Source organism: Acanthochromis polyacanthus, chromosome 19 (genome assembly GCF_021347895.1).
Source record: "Acanthochromis polyacanthus isolate Apoly-LR-REF ecotype Palm Island chromosome 19, KAUST_Apoly_ChrSc, whole genome shotgun sequence".
NCBI lineage: Eukaryota > Metazoa > Chordata > Actinopteri > Pomacentridae > Acanthochromis > Acanthochromis polyacanthus.
The window spans coordinates 23,654,806-23,677,301 of NC_067131.1; the positions used below are offsets into that span (position 1 = coordinate 23,654,806).

The 22,496-nt window shown below is 41.0% G+C and overlaps 1 protein-coding gene across 1 annotated transcript; it reads right to left on the reverse strand.

The window, feature by feature from the left end:
- Positions 1-1,787: 1,787 nt before the first annotated feature.
- On the reverse strand, positions 1,788-5,636 carry LOC110951757 (transcription factor Sox-9-A-like). Its single transcript, XM_022194985.2, has 3 exons — positions 4,809-5,636; positions 4,284-4,534; positions 1,788-4,045 (listed from the first exon to the last, which is right to left on the reverse strand). Exons 1-3 carry the CDS (start codon positions 5,243-5,245, stop codon positions 3,237-3,239), a joined length of 1,497 nt encoding a protein of 498 aa, XP_022050677.1. The 5' UTR covers positions 5,246-5,636; the 3' UTR covers positions 1,788-3,236.
- Between the last annotated feature and the right edge of the window lie 16,860 nt (positions 5,637-22,496).

Consider the following 22,496-nt stretch of genomic DNA (forward strand, 5'->3'; position numbering starts at 1 on the left):
ACAAATACTGTATAGGCATAGCTCACAGAGGCACCTTAATACCATTACATACCAGCTAGCAGCTTGTCAATGGCCAATGGGCAAGCTACATGTTTTCATTGTCTCTGACTGCGAATGAATAAAATGAAATGTAAACAAAAGGATTTTTATAAAAGCTTACTTCTGGTATTTTTTGTCCTGTTGGTGTAGAGTAGCTTGATACATTTCTTTTACAGTTCTTTCAGTGTAGTGAAGCTTCATTTAATGCTGAATAACTGCTAGCTTAGCTCACTACAAGTACCAAGTTCCATGCCCAACACTAAAGCTAACCTGATGTTTACTGAGTCATATTTATGCACAGACACGATTCCGATCAAACTTAAAATGGATGAGCACTGATTATTCCACAAATTTCAAACTTTTTTTTTGAAAAATGACCACATAGCAGCAGAGCTAGTGCTACATACAATAGCATTTACCCTTTAGCGTATAGGTGAGTTTGTGCATTTCCAGATGGGTCTTGTCATAATACAATAGATCAAGAAAAGATATGCTGCACATAATATACCAAATCACAAACAGTAAGACATAAAAATGTCAAAATCAACAGAAGACAGAAAAAAATGTTTAAAATGAAATTTAAATTATCCATTTTTTTTAATTCTGTGCAAAATAGTGTTCTCCTAGACAGAGCAGGTGTTTCATAACTCCAAAGGTCCAAAGGAGCTGGAGGTTCATTTTGTCACTGACAACATTAAAAAACTAACTATGCAGATATTTAAGAAGCTTATTGGTAACAAACTCAGATTTTTTAAATGATTTATGTACTTAATACTCCTTGACTAATCATCTAGTGTATAAAATATCAGAAAATATTGAAAAATGTTGGCACACTTGTCAAAGTGACATCTTTAAATGTTTGCCAACAGGCCCACACCTCAAAATCTTCAAATATATACTTTGTTTTCTCGATAACTGAACAAATGATCAGCTATCAAAATTCTTGTTTTATTTGTTGTTGATGAACTAACTGGATGCAGTTTAAAAGCCACAATGTCTTTTAAAAAAAAAACTTTTATCATATAAACTCTCGGAACTGGGAATGACAAGGAGACGGACGTCTGTTATAGCTAAATATATACAAATCTGATATTAATTGATTGCAAATTTCACTGGTTTGCATTAGAATGTGTTTATGCAATTATGTCCATATCCAATCATACCTTGTATACAAACAAAGTGTCAGCTTTCAGAGGCCAGTAACAGCCTGAGTTTTCAGCCTGAGCATTCTGAGTTACTGCTGTGGGTTTTAACAGGCCTTCGGATGCTACGTAACCTGAGTTGTGAGGTTTTTCACAGGACATCAGCCACATGCATGGAGTGCAAAGTTTGGAATAGAAATCAGCGTTACAGGCCTGTTTTGCAGTGAAGACTTATTTATACGAATCTCTGCACCCCATGCCAGGATTTTATCTATGCGGGACCTGTCCAGCCCACGCTTTCTTTTACCCTTTGAAATCAATTCTGAATAATTTCAGCAGTTTTACCACACTTGCTATATGAGTGGCCCCCTCCAGGTCCCCCAGAGCCTCACAACCCCCTGCTGCTACCAGCTGACAGGGAGGAGAGGGAGGAAGAAAATAAAAGCAGAGGGGAAAAAAAACAAGGCTTCTGGGAAAACAAACACTAGTGCTGCTTCTTGGCACTCTTCATTTAACCCCTTCACTGACTCTGGCATGTGGAAAACAACAAGTATCGTCTGTTTTAATGTTTCCCGATTTTTATCCTGAGGGATAAATGACAGACGGTTCTGTTTATTAATAGCATTTTCTTTTTTTATTGCAAATACATATACAAAAGATTCTTTAAAGACAGTACAAATACATGGCGAGATTGCAGGAGAGAAAAAAAGAATATTGGAAACATCAGTTCTTTGATACTGAGAGAAAAGGAAATGGAGCTTGCAGAGCAGAAAGGATGGATGGTCCCTCTGGTGATCGCACAACAAAAGAAGCCTAACAGAAAAACTGTAAAGTCTGTGTAACTGAGATACCATTTTCCAGTTCTTTCAGCCATAGATTAAAGTCAAACTCATAGAAAATTCACAAATAACAAATAATCCGTACGCATTATTGTTAGATAATTCCCCTGACCCCGAGAAAAAAAGGCAAATACATACTTAAAATAGACATTTAGATAAGATAAATAAAACAAAAACAAAAAAAGGACGATTACAGCATGTACCATTTTGTCTAAGTACCTCCTGGGTTGAAAATCAAAAACAAATAAAGGGGGGGGGGGATTTATATGCTGTCTACATTGCAAAGAGGACAATTCATTAGTTATAAGAATAGTATGCAAAATAATTACTTTGAAATAAAGTTAACGCTAATAAATAAATAAAATGTTAAAACTGGATTTGACCTGGGGGAAGCTTGAGGGGAATGTGTTGGACACCAGCATGGAGGGGAGGGGGAGACTGCAGGGGGACACCCATGGGGTCAAAGGTGACATCCTGTAGCTGTCAAACACACGCTGTCAGACGGTAAGTGTAATCTCAGCTGTGGCCATTGCACGCACGCACGCACACACACATGCATACAAAAAAGTTTGGTAAAATGTAAAATCCAAGGCACGGATGGTGGAAAGAGCTGCAGTCTCCCCCTGTCAACACAGCACAACATTGTGAAACCAAGTCTCTCTCTTTTCTCTTGTATTGCCTAATAGCTTTTCCGATGATCATGACACTTGACTTCAACAGCATTACAGTTTCAATACAAACCATACTTGCTGAATGGCACATGGAAAGCGACAAAAAGAAGTAACAGGAACCAGAATCTGCACTACCGCAAGTGGTTAGTTGCTGAACTGGTTTAAAAAAACATATCAAACTTACTTTTTTGTTTTATATCTACAGATACAAATAATTATCCTAACCCTCCCCCACCCACCCCGATGGGTTACAAACTGCCAGCATATGAAGAAAAAACAAAAAGAAACATACACAGTACCTACTGGAATATCAACAATCAATATGTCCTCACAGAGGATTTTCTTAAGTCTTTTCATCTTTCTAAAAATATATATATAGTTTCTATCTTGATACAATAGCAAGGCACTACGTGAGCCAATCACAAGTCCAGCTCTCCTCTTCTTTGAATTCAAGTGTCTGATTCAGGGGAAGAACTCTCCCTGGAGTAAAGTGTTTTGGGGTGTGTTGGATGTGTGTGGCTGTACATGTCACTGTGTCAGTGTGCTCAGGGTCTGGTGAGCTGGGTGTAAACTGGAGCCTGCTCCCAGTGCTGGGGGCTGCTCTGCGGGATGGAGGGGACCCCCGTGTTGTCGGCTATGGGAGTGTACATGGGCCTTTGGCTGGGGCTGCTCATGTAGCTGAAAGTCGAGTACAGCCCTGAGCCCTGCCCCGCCCCCGCGTGGCTGTAGTAGGAGGCGGTGGTGCCTCCCCCCTGGTGGTCGGAGTAGTCGTACTGCTGCGCCCTGGAGATGGCTGGGTAGGATGAGGAGGGGCTGTAGTGCTGCAGGTTGAAGGGGCTATAGGCAACGTGCTGAGGGGAGCCCTGCTGCTCGCTGTAGTGGCTTGGGCTCAGCTGCTCTGTCTTGATCTGGGTCCTGTGCTGGGCCTGAGCTGCTTCTGAGCCGCTGCTGCTCCCCAGGGTGGTCAGGGTGTGCTGCTGCTGTCCCTGCTGGTTCTGGCTTTTTGCCATCCAGGCTGCCGCACCTCCTGCCTGGGGGCTGACCGGGGCTCCGCTGCTGATGCTGTAGCTGCCGGTGTAGCTGACAGGCGTGGCGTTGCCAGGGCCGCTGGCGGAGCCAGGGTGGCCGTTGGGTGGGAGGTACTGATCGAACTCGTTGACGTCAAAGGTCTCAATGTGGGAGATGACATCACTGCTCAGCTCACCGATGTCCACATCACGGAAGTCGATGTTGAGCTGACGTCCACTGGGGCCATCGGGCAGAGAACGAAGGCCCACCTCACGCTTTAGGTCCATCTTGCCTGAACTGATATCAGTCTTTGGGGTGGTGGGAGGAGTAGGGGGGCCCTGGGAGCCTAAAAAGTGAAACACATGAGGTGTGACTTTAACTATTAATTCAACATTAAGTCTTGTACTTATTAAGCAAATCAACAGTTCTGGGTTAGAAAATGATTTATTAATCTTTTTTTCACTTTTTAATTATACTCAAGAGAAAAATGGGAGAACATGAGGCTTCAAACAAACACTATTTGAAACATTGAACAACTGAAGAAAGTGAAAAAGAAAGTGAAAATTAGTTTTCTCTCTTCTCACCTGAGTGCTCACCCGGAGAGTGCACCTCTCCCATGCTGGAAGCTGGAGAGTCCGCCTGCTGTAGGGCCTTGAAGATGGCATTAGGGGAAATGTGCGTCTGCTCACTGCCGTCCTCCGGTTCGCTCTGTCCGTTCTTCACCGACTTCCTTCGCCGGGGCTGGTATTTGTAGTCCGGGTGATCCTTCTTGTGCTGCACCCGGAGCCGCTCAGCCTCCTCCACAAACGGCCGCTTCTCCCCTTCGTTGAGAAGTCTGTGCGTAAAGTGTACCGTTATTATTATTTTTTACTTGAAACGCTACGAATTTTCGACAGAAATCTACATTAAATGAGCTTTTACGAAGTAAAACAGCAAAAGAAAAATCAGTGAACGTGATAAATATTTTGCAGCTTTAAAACTTTATGTTTTAACACAGAACGTACAATTGTGCCAACAGAAAAGTGGTCAAATTTGAAATGCATTCGAAATCCAAATAACGCATCATAAATCGGTGCGTAAAAGCGGAATAGCAGATCATCCACACTTACCTCCAGAGTTTCCCCAGAGTTTTGCTGAGCTCCGCGTTATGAAGGTGCGGGTACTGATCTGCCAGCTTCCTCCGAGCAGCCTGAGCCCACACCATGAAGGCATTCATCGGTCTCTTAACGTGAGGCTTGTTCTTAGTAGATCCGTTAACGCGCACCGGCATCGGTACGAGGGTCCAGTCGTAACCCTTGAGCACCTGGGACACTGCCTCGCGGATGCAAGCGGGAAACTTATCTTCCTCGTCCTTCTTGAAGTCGGCCAGGGTTCCGTCCGCTCTGAGCAGCCCGTTCTCAGACGGCCGGGTGTTCTCGGTGTCGGAACCCGAGCCAGACGGACACGGGGAGCCCGCGGAGTCCTCGGACATGCTCGGGCTCGGGGCATCAGAGAGACACTTGTCTTGTTCCTCCGTCATTTTCAGGTAGGGGTCGAGGAGATTCATACGAAAAACTGTTTGGTGCCAACTTACGCGTGAAATTGGGGAGTTAATTCTGCTTTCTCGCGAGAGGAAAAGCCTCTAAACTGACTTTACCTTGCCAGGATGCGTTCGAGAAAAATCTTAAAAGTCAGAAAAGTGCGCAAAAAAGCCGATTCTCTCTTGCTCCGGTGCCGTGCGTAACACCGATTTGAACAGCGAGTGTCTTTACGCACGAGTTTTATTGCAGACTCCCCGGGTCACTCTGTTTTCTGCAAACGGATCCGCACTTGGAATGACAAAAAAAGCCAGCTGGTAAGAGTTTGTTTTCAGCTATGCAGAATGTAACGATAAAGAGCTCCTTTCTGGTCCCCGAGTACAATCCCCAGAACGCTTGAGTGCTTTGAACTGCAAACGTTTTGCATGCTGGCTTTATAGCAGCTCTACTATGCTGAGGAAAGCCCAAATCTGATTGGCTGGCAGCATGTGACGCCAAAGTAAAGGAATTTGATCCCATTTTCCCTCTCCTAACCAGCTCAGAAAACACACACACATTTCTTTGAAACACACACAGCTCACCAGCCTCTATATTCTCTGTTTAATTCTGCTAGATTTTCCTATAGATATTTTCAAGGCTGTATGGGGAAAAAGTGATTTTCAACATTTAATCAGACATATGGAATATTTATGTATATGCCGTAAGTGAGTCAAAGTGACAGATTTTATAATGAAGGAAAACAGTGAAAGAAACAAAGTCATTGCAGGAGGATGTGGTAAGTAAAAGATCAAACCACAAAGAAGAAAACCATTAAATCTACACGCCACATGACAAATGACATCCTACACAGCTATAGACACTTTATATTCCGACTTTTAAACCATTTTCTTGTGTTTCCAAGTATCTTCCCCCGCCTCGGTTTCATACATACAGTTCCATTATCTGGACAATAGGGGGAGACAGCAGTCTAGAAACCCAGTAAGCTCACCTCCCCTCCCTTTGCCAAGAGCAGCAGGGGGAGAAGGAGGGAGGAGGAGGGAGGAGGGCGAGCAGACTGCTGCAGAGCAACAGTTGCTGTCAAACATCAGCTTCTGATTTGTGTCGCTCATATCATTTCCAACAACAGAGCAATAATCCAGTGAATTGCGGATTCTGTTCAGTTTGCTGACTGTTCAACATTCTGCCTTCTGTCCTTACCTTTTTCCACAAATGGTCCTAATAAAACTGGGAACATTTAAAGAGTTGTGTTTCACAGTATTATAACTTTATATTCATTTTGGAATTAAACACATATTTGAGACTTCCAATATGACTTCCAATGGCAGGTTTTATTTAAAAGAGGGGAAGTACGTTTTTGTTTTTTGTTTTTTTTAGTTCTACATATTATTTTGGAAAAGCACTCTGTACAACTTTTAGCTTTTTTTTTTGGCTCAGCAGTTGTGACCCAGTGGGACAAATGATGGCAGATCCTTTACTTAAGAAAAGGTAACAGCATTGTCACATGAAAATAGCTCTTAATATGTTAAAGTGGAGCATTCAATTTCTTATATAGGGTATTGTATGCTAGTAGTACTGGCAAAATACCACAAGTATTAAAAGTGCGCCTCGTTTTAGACAATATGTTATAACGGATGCAGAAATATGCAGCAATATGTAATGTTGGCTAAGTGGGAGCTAATTTTAACTACTTTATGTATGTTTTGAATGGAAAATCTTGATATGCAAAGTGAATAACTGTAACTACAATGCAAAACTTGAACTATACAACCTTTAAATTTAAGTGCTGTTCTTCAGTACATACACTTAGTTACTGTCCACCGCTCGCAGCTATATTATTGTTCATCATCCATGGGTGATTTTGAGTTTTCAGACATCCTCTCACACACAAACACACACCCCCTTTGTCCTCTCCCTGCAGCCAAACACAGTGCGACTCTCCAATCAGAGCAGCACAAAGTGCTCTGCAGTGGTCACTGATGGTACCCTGCCTGCACACGCCTCCTTTGATTGTTTATTATGCTTTGTGGAGATGTGGAAATGTAAATCTCAGTTCAGCCTAATGTGGACAACATGTGCTACCTGAAGTCGCTTTTAATAGCTCACAGATGTCAGGTAGAGCTAATTTCACTGTGCAGGCTGCTCTGTTGTTGCTGAGCTGCACATGCAGACACCCAAAGCCTTTCTTTAAAAACAGATACTAATCTTATTGCTTTTTTTCCCTCCCTGCGTCTCTCTCTGTGTCTTAAAGAGTATGATTGTCTCTGGATGCTCTTTAATGTCTCTATTTTGCTTGTTTGCCTTCAGTCCGGCTGCTAAAACTCTGAATCACTCAGTAATTCTTTCTCTCCCTCACCAATTAGGCCTGCGGTTCCAAAACACTACAGCCTAACATCACCGACTCCTTCGTTGCTCTGCAAGTTTATTTACACGAGACATGCTTATTTAAGATACTCAGTTTGAACACAAATAGAAGGGAGCAGTTTGGCTCTGCGTTAATGGCTCGTGGGACGACGCTGAGGTCGCGTGCGCGCTGCGTGCCGTTGCACAGGGCCACCGAATGCCACCGTGTTTGCTTGTAGAGCTACGGAGGCGTGAACGCCTTGACTCACAGAGCAGAGTGGTGGAAAACGTGGTGTTGCTATTGACAGAGTAAATATGCCCAATGGAGGTTTAGCAGAGAGCAGAAGCTAAAAGCAGGAGGGAGAAGATGGTGAGGTGGAAAGTGTAAATGGAGGGAGGGAAAGAAGGACAGAGGAGGAGAAGCTGGAGCCGGCTGCTCAGAAGTTTAAACTTAGCCTAGTTGTAACATAATGTCAGGACTAAACAGAAGTAGGTTGCATCACACACGCTTGGTCTTGCAATGTGTTTAGTCCATGGATGGATAAAGAGAGCTTGATGCAGTGCCACCTCTCTGATGTGCTGTTTGTCAGGCCTAGAGGCTAATAACAATACTGCAAACAAAATAAAAAACAAAACAAAACAAAAAAACAACTGTGGCTCAAAATGCATTTACCCCATTGACTGGCATTTCAAAGTAGACATCTGCCAAACTGTCGACTATACGCCTTGAACTGCAGACTAATCCAGTGTAGAACATTACATTGCATTTATGTACAGACTATATTCGTTGTGTCAAGCAATAACCTTTTTTCATAACTACACTCCCATTCAAAAGTTTGGGATCACTTAGAAATGTCCTTATTTTTGAAAGAAAACCTTTTTTTTTTTTCAAAGAAGATACCATTAAATTGATCAGAAATATGGTCTAGACATTGTTAATGTGGTATATACAGACCTGATCAAAATCTTAAGACCAGTTGAAAAATTGCTAGAATTTACCTTTTGCACATTTGGATCTTAATGAGGTTTTAAGCAGAGCTACAAAATGCAAAAGCAAGAAGGGGGAGTGTGACAAAAAGCACTTTGAAAAAGTAATTTATTTATTGAAAACAACAAGTAAACTGAAATAGGCTGTTTGTCAGCTGATCAACAGTTTAAGACCACAGGCTATAAAAGCCAAAATCTGTTCAAAATTCAGATTTTTTTTTCAGCCATTCATACGGCCATGCTCTCCTGATGGCTAAAGCTAAGAAGCTTTCTCTTTTTGAATGTGGTTGGATCGTCGAGCTGCATAAGCAAGGCCTCTCACAGCGTGCTGTTGCTGCTGAGGTTGGACGCAGTAAGACGGTCATTCTAAATTTTTTTGAAAGATCCTGAGCATTATGGAACAAAAAAGTCAAGTGGTAGACCCAAAAAAATTACACCTGTGCTGAACTGGAGGATACGGCTGGCTGTCCGTCAAGACACATTGCTGTCCTCGACCCAAATTAAGGGCCTTACTGGTCCCGACTGCAGTGTAATAACCATCAGACAGCAGACAGAAAAGGGTTTCTAAAACAAAAAGCGAATTCAAAGGCCTCGTCTCCTTCAACGCCATAAAACTGCCCGTTTAGACTTTGCCAGGGAGCATCAAACATGGGAAATTGAAAGGTGGAAAAAAGTTTTAGATAGATAGATAGATAGATTAAACCTTTATTAATCCCACAGCGGGGAAATTACCATTGTACAGCAGCAATAGGACATTGAATAAGAGAGAGATTGCAGCACACAGAAAGCACACAGTGCATATATATATATATATATATATATATATATATATATATATATATATATATATACATATAAATATGAAAATTTTCTTCAGAAGAAGAAAAGGAAAGAAACAGTATCTACAGCAAGATTTTTTGAAATTGCACAGCGTCATTATTTATTCTCTGATGAGAAAAAATTTAACCTTGACGGTCCAGATGGCTTCCAATGTTACTGGCATGACAAGGAGATCCCACCTGAGATGTTTCCTACCCGGCACAGTGGAGGGGGGTCCATCATAATCTGGGTGCTTTTTCTTTCAGTGGAACACTTGAGCTTCAGGTGGTGCAGGGTCATCAAATAGCGGCTGGTTACATGCAGATGTTAGGGCCCTGTCACACTCTAGCATATAGAGCCAGCGTCTGAGGAACGTATCGAATATTTTGTAAAATTGTTAATACGCAGAACTTTTCAGCGTATGAGGTCGATTTTCGGTTAATGACCGTTAGAGTAACATGAGCCTAGCGTACTGTCAGCGTATGAGTAGCGTACACATAGCGTATGTCAGTGTATGTGAGCGTATGTGATGTGATGTGTATTTGAGTTGGACGTATACCGACGTATGAGTAACGTATATCAGCGTACCTCCAACGTATGAGAAACGTATGCGGAATGTCAGCCTAACGTATGAGGAGCGTACACAGCTGGTGATGTTGGGACCAACCCTGTCCAGCAGTTCATCATACATTTCTGGAGGCATGCGTAGGAAGTTCTTGAAGGCTCTCTGATCTTCATTTCTCAATTCAACCATAAGCTGGTCATAAAGGCCAAATTGACGCCGCCTTCCAATCCAAAGTTTCACCCAGATTGCACGTCTCATTCTACGCCTTCTTCTTCTGTGTCTAGCATACTCAACTGCCAACTGTAACAAATCTTGGTGATGTTGCTGCACAGCAACCTCCATCTCTGAACTGCTGGTACAAACTGATACAGATTTGGAAATGTGAGACTTTATATACCCCCCATACGCTGGAAATAAGCATGTAATACGCATGGGATAAGTTGGCTGTACGCTCAGAACACGTTAGGCATAAGTTGAGTACGTTAGACTGTCGTTAGAACTACCATCATAACGTTAGCCATTCGTTAGACACACGTCAGACACACGTTCATTATACGCTCCTCTAACGCTAGGTTTCCTGACCCACTCAATTTCAACGTATGAGAAGCGTACTCGACGTATGAGTAACGTACCTTCAGCGTACCTCTAGCGTGTTCAACGTATGAGGAACGTATGAGGAGCATAAAATTCATACGTCGGCATACGCTGAAAATTTTTGTGCATGTTCAAAAAACTTTTTGGCCGTCAGCGTACATCAGCGTAAACCGACGTACCCCGGCGTACTAGAAACTTATTCCAGCGTACCCCTAGCATGTTTCAGCGTATGTCAGCATATTCCCAAAAAGTCCATACGTTCCTCATACGCTGGCTCTATACGCTAGAGTGTGACAGGGCCTTTACAGCAAGCATCCCTCATGACTGAGGGCCCTCGTCTGTGTGGTAACAGCTGGGTTTTTCAAGAGGACAATGCTGAAGTTCACAATGCTCACTTGATGAAGGACTTCTTCAGGGAGAATAACATCACTCTTTTGGACCATCCCACATGTTCCCCTGATTTAAATCCCATAGAGAAGATTTGGGGATGGATGGCAAGGAAAGTTCATAAAAATGGCCATCAGTTCCAGACAGTTGAAGCCCTTCGTGAAGCCATCTTCACCACTTGGAACAATGTTCCCAAAAGCTTCCTGGAAGTACTGGCGTCAAGCATGCCCAAACGAATTTTTGAAGTGATTAACAAGAACGGTGGAGCTACTCATTACTGAGTCCTACTGAGAAAATGTTTTGTTCTGGTTTGGAGAGTTTTTTGTAATTTTTTGACCCATGGTCTTAAACTTTTGATCAGCTGATAAACAGCCTATTTCAGTTTACTTGTTGTTTTCAATAAATTACTTTTTCAAAGTGCTTTTTGTCACACTCTCCCTTCTTGCTTTTGCATTTTGTAGCTCTACTTAAAACCTCATTAAGATCCAAATGTGCAAAAGGTAAATTCTAGCAATTTTTCAACTGGTCTTAAGATTTTGATCAGGTCTGTATATGACTATTCTAGCTGGAAACGGCTGATTTTTAATGGAATATCTACATAGGGGTACAGAGGGAACATTTCCAGCAGCCATCACTCCTGTGTTCTAATGCTACATTGTGTTAGCTAATGGTGTTGAAAGGCTAACTGATGATTAGAAAACCCTTGTGCAGTTATGTTACCACATGAATAAATTCATGGAAAAACATGAAACTGCCCCCAAACTTTTGAATATTAGTGTGTATAATTTCATGATATTGTCCAAATAGAGAAAATTAATGAAGTTTAGATATAATTGTATTTTTTCTTTCCATTAATACAATGTGAATAAAATAATAATAATAATAATAATAATAATAAATACAGGAGTTTAAAAGAAGGCAAAACCATTATCATGCATGCATGTAGTTATACCAACATCCATATGTATAAATTCCTTAATTGGTGGTTAATTTTGCAAGTTCAACACATCTATGTGTATTTCATTTCCCAACATTCTGCTTCTATTCCTCTGTAAATTATTTTAGTAAAATTAGCATAGATCATTTTTAAAAAAAAATGTGACCCTCATCAGAGCCAGAAACTAAAAGAACAGAATGAATCTCAAGCTTTCAACTTTTTGAGGGGCCATCTCTGAAGTGCTGTTGCATAAAGAAAATGCTTTAATCTGAAATCGTAAAATTGTGATATTTCATCCAAATGACTTTATTCTATGCATATTTTTTAATGCCATAAAATAAATCATTTGCACTGGACTCTGTAAAAGCAAAAAGAAAAATTGTGATCCTCGGCACAACTAAGAAGATAGTAACTAAGTCAGCTGTGGTGAACTCCAGGCTGCAGAGGAGAGATGACAACAGACCCTAAGAGGGCAAAAATCATATTTTAGCAATCAAATAAATGCCTGCAAAATAGCATACAGAGGAGCAAGTTGTCAGGAAGTTGTTAGAAGATATATACAGCATGGTGAAACATTTTAGTAGAGTTGATACGCAGAGTAGAGTGAAAATGCCTGGTTGTAGAGGTTGTGAAAATATAAATAGGTACTTATCTAACACATGTAGAACCCCCATTTGTTTTCTAGTATTTATATGAGGATTCTGGTCACTTTTGTAAAACTAGAAAAGCACTCAGAGAACGCAGTACTCTGCCAGAGCTGTTCATTCCCCCGTATGGCATTGCCAAAAAAGCAGCATTTGGGTTTTTTTTGTTTGTTTTTTTAGAAATGCAGCATTTGTTTATTAGTTATTGATGATCAGATATCACAACAACATAGCATGTGGCCATTTGATATAGATGTACCCGCAGGGTTAATTTGTGGCCTCGTATTTGGCCACATAAAGCACCATTATATATACTCCATATCTTAATTTCTAACTTTGAAAAGGAACTTTTGGGTGTGGCCAGCGAAGGAAATAGCTGCACAATGGGGAACCAAACCGAGAAGCTCGAAAAATTCTTTGTCTTAAGTGCCAGGGGAGCAGTTTTCAAGTGAGTGAGCACTGTCGTTGAGACCAGTATGCAGCTCTTTCAATAAATCTACGGGTGCAACCAGTTTTACTACCTTGTTCATTGTTACAAAGAAGTTAGGAATGACTTTATGCACATACTTAGTGGTGAATTTATGAAAAGCAGGTGCAGCCCAGTCCATAAGAATAAGAGAATGTTGGCAATAATAAGACAAGACAATTGGCAAGAAGTACAACTACGTCTGAGTGTAAAACAAAAGGCTTCCTTACATATTGGCAGTGTAGAGCAGCTGCCCAGCTGTCACCTAGTAGATGTGCACATATCAGAAACACATGTATACACACGATGTGACAGCGCATCTGACCTCCACTCCCACGTGACATCTTGTCAAAAAGAAAACCAAATCTAACACGGACATATGGTTTAACACTCCTGAATACACTCCTCCTCCTCCACATGTCACACAGGCAAGTTCGACTTGCTCTTATGACAACTGTTCGAGCTGAATTTATTTGCATTCTCTCAAAACCAGAATACTTAATTTGAGGTCTGTAACTTTTGCAAATATATGCTATTACGCCCCCATCTAAGGGGTTAGGAGCACAAAATAACAGTTAAAAGGTCTCTGTAAAATTGACTGCTTTCTACTAGTTTTAATCATAAAGTTTCCAATCAATCTAACAACAGTTTGTGAGATGTCTGTCTGTGGTTTTAGAGCTGCTGCAGGATAAAAGGGGAGATCATTCTGTGGACTTTAGGCAGTAAAGGATGACCTGAGGCTGGCGGGAGCAGAAGTCAGGATAGCAGGCAGGGCAAGGTCTTGGGAAACTTCTCATCTTGACTTGGAGCTACAGCGTAAAAAATCTGAGCAAACAGTGGGAGTCAACTGCCAAAGTCTGGTTTGCTTTTCTAGGGGAGTCCCAATGGGTGTGCTCTACATTCATAAGTGTCACATCTGTGGTAGTGACAAAAGTGTGTCCAGGTTCCGGATATAAATTCTGATTTAAAGGTGTAAATTGATATTTCAAACACGAGTATAGTAGTCTAGTTTTTTTTTTTTTTTTTTAATCAACTTGGCTGCTCAAAATTACTGGAGAAAATAGTTTGCAGCGAATTTTCCTCTCGGCATTTCTCATACCATCAGCTTTAATGGTAGATGGCAATTCTAGGTTTAATGAATTCCAATGACGGCTGCACAGTTAGCACTTTCGCCTTGCAGCAAGAAGATCCCTGGCTTGCGTCCCACCCTTCCTGGATCTTTCTTCATGGAGTTTGCACGGTCTCTCTGTGCATGCGTGGGTTTTCTCTGGGTACTCCGGCTTCCTCCCACAGTCCATGCTGAGGTTAAATGGTAATTCTGAATTGTCTGTAGGTGTGAATGTAAGTGTGACTGTTTGTCTCTATGTGTAGCCCTGTGACAGACTGGTGACCTGTCCAGGGTGTCCCCTGCCTTCGCCCTAAGACAGCTGGGATAGGCTCCAGCTGTCCCCATGATCCTAATTGGGATTAAGCAGTGTATAGACGATGATAGATGGATGAAATTCCAATGATTGCCAGACACTGACACATGCTCTTGAGTGTACAGCTCCTAATGGATACTTAGTCAGTAATGGCTCTGACACCAGGTCGATTGAAGCATGTTTAGAACATACTGAAGATACATATTGAAAGTGGATAGACATTTTGTTTAGCTTTTGACTTGCTCTGACTTTAGGTTGTTACCAGAACCAATGTAGTAACTGTTGTCAAGCTGCTATCTTTTCAGTAGCACCTTTCATGCATTAAAAATGTAATGGAAAAATGCCCCCTTTTTAGCACGTGTCCACACTTACTACAAAATGTACTCGTTTTGAGGAGTACTATTAAAACACTGTAGGTTTGATGTGACCTTTTTTAAAGTTTCATAGAGTAAGGCCAGTGTTAGACTTTCCATGGCTTCCAGTATGCAAGGATCCACTAGAGTACAAGTTACTATGTAAATTTTGTTATCTGCCCAAGTCCATGTGGACCTAGCTGTGCATGTCTGTGTGTAGTCCTAAATTTGCATCCATGTGGACAGTGTATGTTACTGCTACACTACAAGAGAACAAGTGCACATGCTTTGCAGCAGACTTCAAGCACAGAACACATAGATGCTTAGCCACCGTGCATTTATGGAACAGAGCCCTCCAAGTCCACTAGAAAGTAATATAATCACAACATTGAAGGAGGAATAATAATCAAGGCTTAAGGAAACTGGGACAGGCAGAACAAATGTTCTGAAAAATGCTTTTGAGTTACATCTTTAGAAACTGGTTGAAAACGTTTGAGTTTAAATTGTGTGGAAAGTAATCCTGATAATGAACCATCTGCTGTATTGAGTTTGATAATTGTGTTTTTAATGTGTCACTCGCAATTCCCCTAACATTGTGTAAGTGCAACACTTAAAAGCTGCAGTAGCCTTTTAAGCGATGTTGAGGTGTGAAGAAGCGGAGCTTTGATTTGTTCATAGATCTCACAGTGCCTCAGTTAAGGATGTCATAATTTATTAATAGTTAAATGCCACACTTTCAGTTGTGTACTGACTATAAAAGGAGCAAGGAAAGATCAAAGGTATTCAAATACCAAAGCGGTGGAGAGAATGTGAGAGAAGCATCTTGTCTCTTGGACCCTGCGGCCGTCAGTTAGGTGTGATTCGTCATTCGTAGAGGATTCAGAGTGATTAATAGTTGCCTCGAGCCTGCGTGTGTCTTTTCCACTCTGATCTGATCGTCTAGGCACCGGGTGTCTGTTGACCGAATGTCATTCTGCTCCTCATGCTGTTCAAACAACACTTAGGAAAGACCCAGGCAACTCCCAAGGAGGAGCGCTCTATCTGCCATCCATCACTGGCCAGCCCCTGCTGCTTGTCTTAATACCCACACCTCAGTTTCTTTTTTTGATTTCAATATCCAAGTTTTCATATTCAGCATTTTCTTCTATACTTTCCCTCTTTTTTGCCTTCAAGTGGCATTAGCTTGGCTGAAAACCAACCAAGACACTCCAAAGTTAGTGAGTCGACACTCTTCTCCAGACTAAATCCTGCAGAAAACAGACCCAATCGCTTCATGCCTCTGGACACATTTCCCAGCAACCTGAGTTGTTGCTGATTAAAATATGTGCGTTAGCTGCTCATACCACGCTGTACGAGAGGTTGGAAAAGCGAACGGAAACCCAATCCACTCAGGCTGAGTCGAAAAAGCCGCAGAGGAGTACCATTTCCCTCCGAAGATATGGCTTGTGCAAACAGCCCTCGCTTTAACAATAACAATGGTCTCACCCAGCCAGGCCAAGCTAACTAATGACAGATCCACACCTTAATGCTGAGCAGTTGTTTGGGTTTAGCCAATGGAGGGCTTGTGTGCATGTGTGTGTGGTGGTTTTTTTGGGGAAAGAACGGCAGTTGTCAGCGGGTGGCTCGTGCCACTGGAAAACTCCCCTCTTCCTTCCCTGGACAGAGAGCAGCACCCACGACTCAGGCGGAGGTTGAGGGAGAAAAGCTCTGACGCAGCGAAACGTTACTCTGAGCTGCAGAAGACGTCCAACTATAACGCAGCACATTTTTACAGCTTATTGAATTGTGCAGGAGGCAGGACGGAGGTGGCGAGGGTGGGGGCAGACATCTAAAATTATTCCTGTGCGTTTTTGGTTCTTTCTCCTTAGTAACAGCTTGTTTCTTTGCCCCTCTCTTTATAGTTGCAGTTGATGTTTTTTAGTGCCAACCAGCTGACGTGCTTATGAAGGTTATTTGGTAACAGGTGAGGGTGAATCTAATCTTGTAAATACGTTACAACTTCCCAGATGAACTCTGAGCAAGAGGAGATGTGTCATCACAAGTGAAGTGTGGCACAAATAGAACACATACACAGATCAGGCATAACTTCATGACCACCTGCCTAATATTGTGTTGGTCTCTTTTATGCTGTTAAAACTCTTCTGACCCAGCGGGGCATGGACACAGGACCTCTGGGGATGTTCTGTGGCTGTGAATTCAGTGGGTCCCGTGGGTTGCAGGGTGGGACCTACCTAGATCAGACTTATCCTGGCATCAGATGTTCAGTAACATTTGGATCTGGGGACTGTGGGACCCAGGTGAACACTTTAGCTCTGTCGTATTCCCTGGGCCACTCCTGAGCAGTTTTGGTGGTTTGTCGGGGTGGCATCCATGATTTCTGTTGCCTTGTGGGAGGTGGGGTTGGCGGACTGCTTTACCTATAATGCTCAGGTGGATGCAACTTGTCAAACATCCACATGAATCTCATGACTCACGGTTTCCCAGCAGAGCATTGCATGGTAACAAGATGATCGATGTTATTCACTTCACCTGTCAGTGTTCATAATGTGTATATGCTGCAAAAGCTATAACAACTATCCTGCACATGCAATTTTCCAACAAAAACATAGTTGTATGATTCAAATATGAGACAAGCTCCACTTTTTTTTTTGGAAATCTCATTGAAATTTTGTTCAGATTAAATCTTTCTCAAAAAACTGTACATACTGTGCAGTGTGAAGTAACATTATATTCAACTGTGACCAAAATAAATGAATAAATATGATGTGTTTAATACATTATTCTGCTTTCATACACATATGGTTTTAAACTACAACTTAAACTACAGTATATTTTTTTACATACTAGTAGTGAATAGCTCAGCAAACATTTCTAAGCAGAAAATGGAATTTGTTTTAAGATTTTTTGTCATTTTTTTTGTCAAAGTTCTGTCCTTTTATTAAACAATAGGAGTTGACAGGCTGACTGAATGATGCATTAATACCATTTAGCTGCTTCCATTATGGGTCTTGTTATTGCACTTGTGGATTCACTGTCTCTAGTCATGGCTTACAGGTACAGCCACAGACTGTACATAAAAGATGGACTTGGCCACAGTGATGTGATCCATTGGTTTGTGGACTATTGTTTCCTTGAGTTTGAAATTTGGCCCTCGCCATCTTTGTCTTTTTAATGAAATTGGACATGATGAGTGAGGGATAGATGTCAATCAGAAGTTGAGGAGAATTCCAAGTCTACCTGGCAGCAATGTAGCAATCAGGTTACCTCCCACAAAGCAAGGCCTGTTTTGACATCTAATTTACTCTAAATAGGTTCATAACCTACAAAAGAACATCATGCTGTATTCAAGGGGGCTTGATACTAGTGATTGACATTTTAAACTCATTAGGAAAATGTCCAGCGGAGTAACCAATGAAGTGAGAAATAGAATCCTTTTCTCAGAGTTTTACATACAGTCAGACTTATTTTCTCTACCAGAGGAGTCGCCTCCTGCTGGCCATTAGAAACAACACAGGCTTATGTCATTTCCACATGGGCATGTTTTTTCAGATTTGAAAGCTATGTCAACCTCTCTCAAAATGTTAATTTCTTGAAATAGGACTACCAAAAATGCTATATATTTTTGCTTTTTAAAAGCATGACCTGAGATAGTAATTATCAAAACATTCAGTTTAAGCCACTTAATCCAACTAGCACAATGTTCTTACTTTTAGGTCTTGCAGTCATAGCACAATCCAGGTGCAGTTTCTGAGAGTTGTGTGTTAAATCTCATTTTAGAAGTGTAAATCTTCATCAAAATCTGGTGTTTTGTGGCTCTAGAAGACGACTGGACCTCTGCTTATTGCAGACTTTGAGGTTCAATCCTTGGATCCTGTTGTTGACATGTGTCCTTGGGCAAGAGCCTGAACAGCTAAGTCTCTTAAGGTTTGCAAGCCAGCTCCACAGCGTGTGTGCCAATGGGTGAGTGAGAAACAAAGTACAAAGAGATGAATTCCTAATGTGTTTTATGCAAATTCATGCAAGCTGGTTTGCCTTAAAAGGATATTCTTGCAGTCTCCATTAGTGGTGGAAAGTTTAAAGTGAGTACATTTACTCAAGTAATGAATTTAAAGACTATTTTGTCGTACTTGTACTTTACTTGAATATTTCCATGACATGCTTTTTTAGTATTGCGCTTCCACTCCACTACATTTCAGAGAAAAATATTGTACTTTCTGCTTCACTACATTTACAGTATCTGACCACTTCAGTTACTTTTGTTTAGAATTAAATCTGTGGTTTCCAATGTTTTTGAGTTCTTACAAAACACAGTGTGTAGTCAGGTTCACATTTCAGATGTCTATGAGTTGTTACAGCTCCACCAAATAGTTATTTTTTCCTCTAAATCTCTCACATGGTTTCATTTTAATAAATGTTCAAATGGTCCAATATCTCACCGAACATCAAAGATTGGAGAACAAGTCCAAAACTGAAAACAGATTTGTGTATCAGAACTTAGTTTTTACTTCATTCCTCTATGAGTCATCATGTTTGGAGCCTGCAGATTTATCTGCTGTCTCTGTATATAAAACTGCATATGCAGTAGTTCAAACTAGCTCCACCTGCTGCAGCTACAACAGTAACATGCTGCTGACACTATGATGCTTCACTGTAAATAATCTAATCATGTCTCATATAATTACATAGCAGTCAGAACAAACCTGTACCTGTATGTTAATGGATGAACTACCTTTTACATCTAATGTTGACATATCTGTATATAAGCAGCTTTTTTCATGCAGGACCTTTACTTGTAATTGAATATTTTTACATTGCTGTATTGCTACTTTAACTTAAGAAAAGAATCTGAATTCTTCTTCTAAAAGTTGTGGTTTTACTCTTGGGCTTTGAATTGGTAGCACAAACCCAGAGCAATGTGAAGGAGCGGTAGAACATGATAATAAAAGCAGGCATATTGTACACAATTATCCCCTTTAGGATTATTTTTAAATTTGTTTTGCAATTTTTCACATTTGCAATGTGAAAAATATGTGTAAAAATGTTTTTCTCTTCTCTTATTCTGAATTGTATTTTTAATATTCTATTTAACTATGACATGTTTAAAGGGGAACTTCGTTTTTTTTCAACCTGGGGTCTGTTTTCATATGTCATTTCATAATGACATAGCTCACGCCAAAAGCGGTGTTTTGGCGCGAGCTCTCACGCGATTTCGGAACGAGATTTGCTTTCTAGTGTCCTGAGATTTGGATACAGACCACAACAAAGAGCGATCGCCAGGTAATGTGGAGGTTTTCGTTCACTTCTCATCTCTAGTATGCTGTGGGACACTAGTTGAGACTATCCGAGCCGGTCAGTGTGGGGAAAAAAAGCACGTTAGGGCGGACTTTGACGCGGGGGGGCAAGTTGCCCCATACTTTTCGCTAGCTGAGCTGCTAGCTGAGCTGCTAAGCTGCCTGCCTGGCTAAATACTGGAGCTATGTCGAAAATTCATTTCTCCATCACTCACATGTATGAAATGACATATGAAAACAGACCCCAGGTTGAAAAAAAACGAAGTTCCCCTTTAATGCAGTATATGCTTTTAAAAGGGTGTTTTTATGTGTCTTTTGTGATCTGTTTATCTGGAATGAAAAAGCAACATGATTTTTAAAAACATGTAGATGCAAAATATTATATTTAACTATCACTGAACTAAGACACTATTTGTTCTTTGCTATAGGACTGTATTTAACTACCATTTAATGTTTCGTTCATTATTCATTTATTCAGTTATCTATAATGTGAATACTGCAGTAACTTTTTGCTGATTCCATTAAGAAAAGCTGCTGACTTGCTTTTAAAATATAAAACAGGGAGACTGTAGCAACAAATCCCTAAATATCAGATTTAGTCATTACATAAAAGAGATCAAACCTGTTACTTTACATCTGACTGAAGGCCTGTCACTTCTGTCACTCCTCCAGTTCCTGGTGCTGCAGAAAACCTTCTTCCTGCACACTCAAGCTGCTCGGAGACGCACACAGATCTACTCTTAATGAAACGGTGATGATACCTTAGTGCTCTGGCGCGCTCGCTGCAGCTTCGGCCCTCAAACTTCCATCCTGCTTTAACCGCAGCCATCCGGATTAAAAGACCATGTTTAAGGAAGGAAGACATAGGAAAGTTTAATGACATCAATAGTCAAAGCTTAAGAAAAAACAGTTGGCAAACAGTAGAAGGTGCCATTATGCAGAGTCTCCCTATAGCCATCAATCCCGCTGCTTATTTGGACATATTTTTTCATAAGCATTACTTCACTGGATAGTTAGAAGTTAATGTATTTTTTCTTTAAATGGCATGACTCATGCTGACAAGTCCTTCTAAAATTAAGTGCAAAAACTGTTTGAAGAAAATGACATGCAACATTCAGATATGTATTTATTTCCTTTAACAACCAGTATTCATGATTAGAATTGATTGATGCTGCAGAATTTTTTTTTTTTTTTTAATCTTTATTGGCTTTCTAAGTTTGTAGTGTTCAGATGGGAGATGGTGCACTGCAGCATGGCAAAGATCAACATACATTATTCAAGAAAATCTGTTATTTTTGACATATAGGGGAATGAACAGCCTTGGTGGAGTACTTCGCTCTCTGAGTGCTTTTCTTGTTTAAATAGTGCTGGTTGAGTGTAATCTCAGCAAGCAGTAAGCATCTGTGTCGATTACTAATATAAGGGCATGAGTACCCCGGTTAGACTTGTACATGTGACTTCATTATCAGATTTCTTTGCAGTTATCATGTCATTCAAGTGCATGTAAACTGAGTCAACATTTATCCGGCAGGATAAGCTGAGGGAATTAAGTCGAGGCAGAAACTGTGGAACAATACAGTACAGTAACATGTGGCTTTCCTGTCTCAAATATAAAGTAGTCCTTCTGGTCTGAGGTGAGAGATGCAGCGGAACTAGAGGAAGCTGACTATAACCGCTGCAGTTTGGTGAAACACTGACACGTCCGGCTCTGACCTTCCTTAATGCAGACTGCGTGTTGAGAGTTCGTGCCAAACAGTCGGCATCCGTTTCTCCATCTTGTAACTCAGATGTGCCACATGCAGATTTCAGCACACTGGGATTTGAGGTTCTGTGTGAGTGTGTGTTTGTCCTTAATAAATGGCACCGTACAATGACGAGATGACAGGGTGTGGGTTTTCTTTTCATTCTCAGCAACTGCAGAGGAACTGCATTAAAGTCTGTCTTCAGGCATTGATTCATCCACTGAAAGCCCATCTCTGTGTCTCACAGTTATGTATTTTGAAGATTTTTTTTTTTTTTAATGAAAATAATCCCTTCCTGGACCAGCTCACCTCAACGCTGCTTAAACTTGCAAAACTACTCCAAGCTTAACAATGGACAATGTTGTAGCATTTCTGCCATGTATGTTCCAATTGGAAGAAGAATGATACACAAAGTTCCCCCCAGCAAGTTGACAGGATTGGTTCTTTAGGTTTGAAACATATCGAGCCGAACAAGTCTGATCATTTCATTGTACTGAATGGTGTGTTAGAGTCTCAGAAAGAGATTCAATCATGGTGTTTGCTGCTTATTTCACCCATGATGTGTATTCCAGCAAAAAAAACAACAACAACAACATATGTACATGTTAGCAGGGTAAGAGAAAAAAAGATTTTCATCAGAAGCAGTCTTTGATGTAGATGTATTTCAACCTTCTTGTCTCCTTAATCTATTTTGGATATTGTGGAGTGTTCCAGAGGCCTTGTTTTTTGTAAAA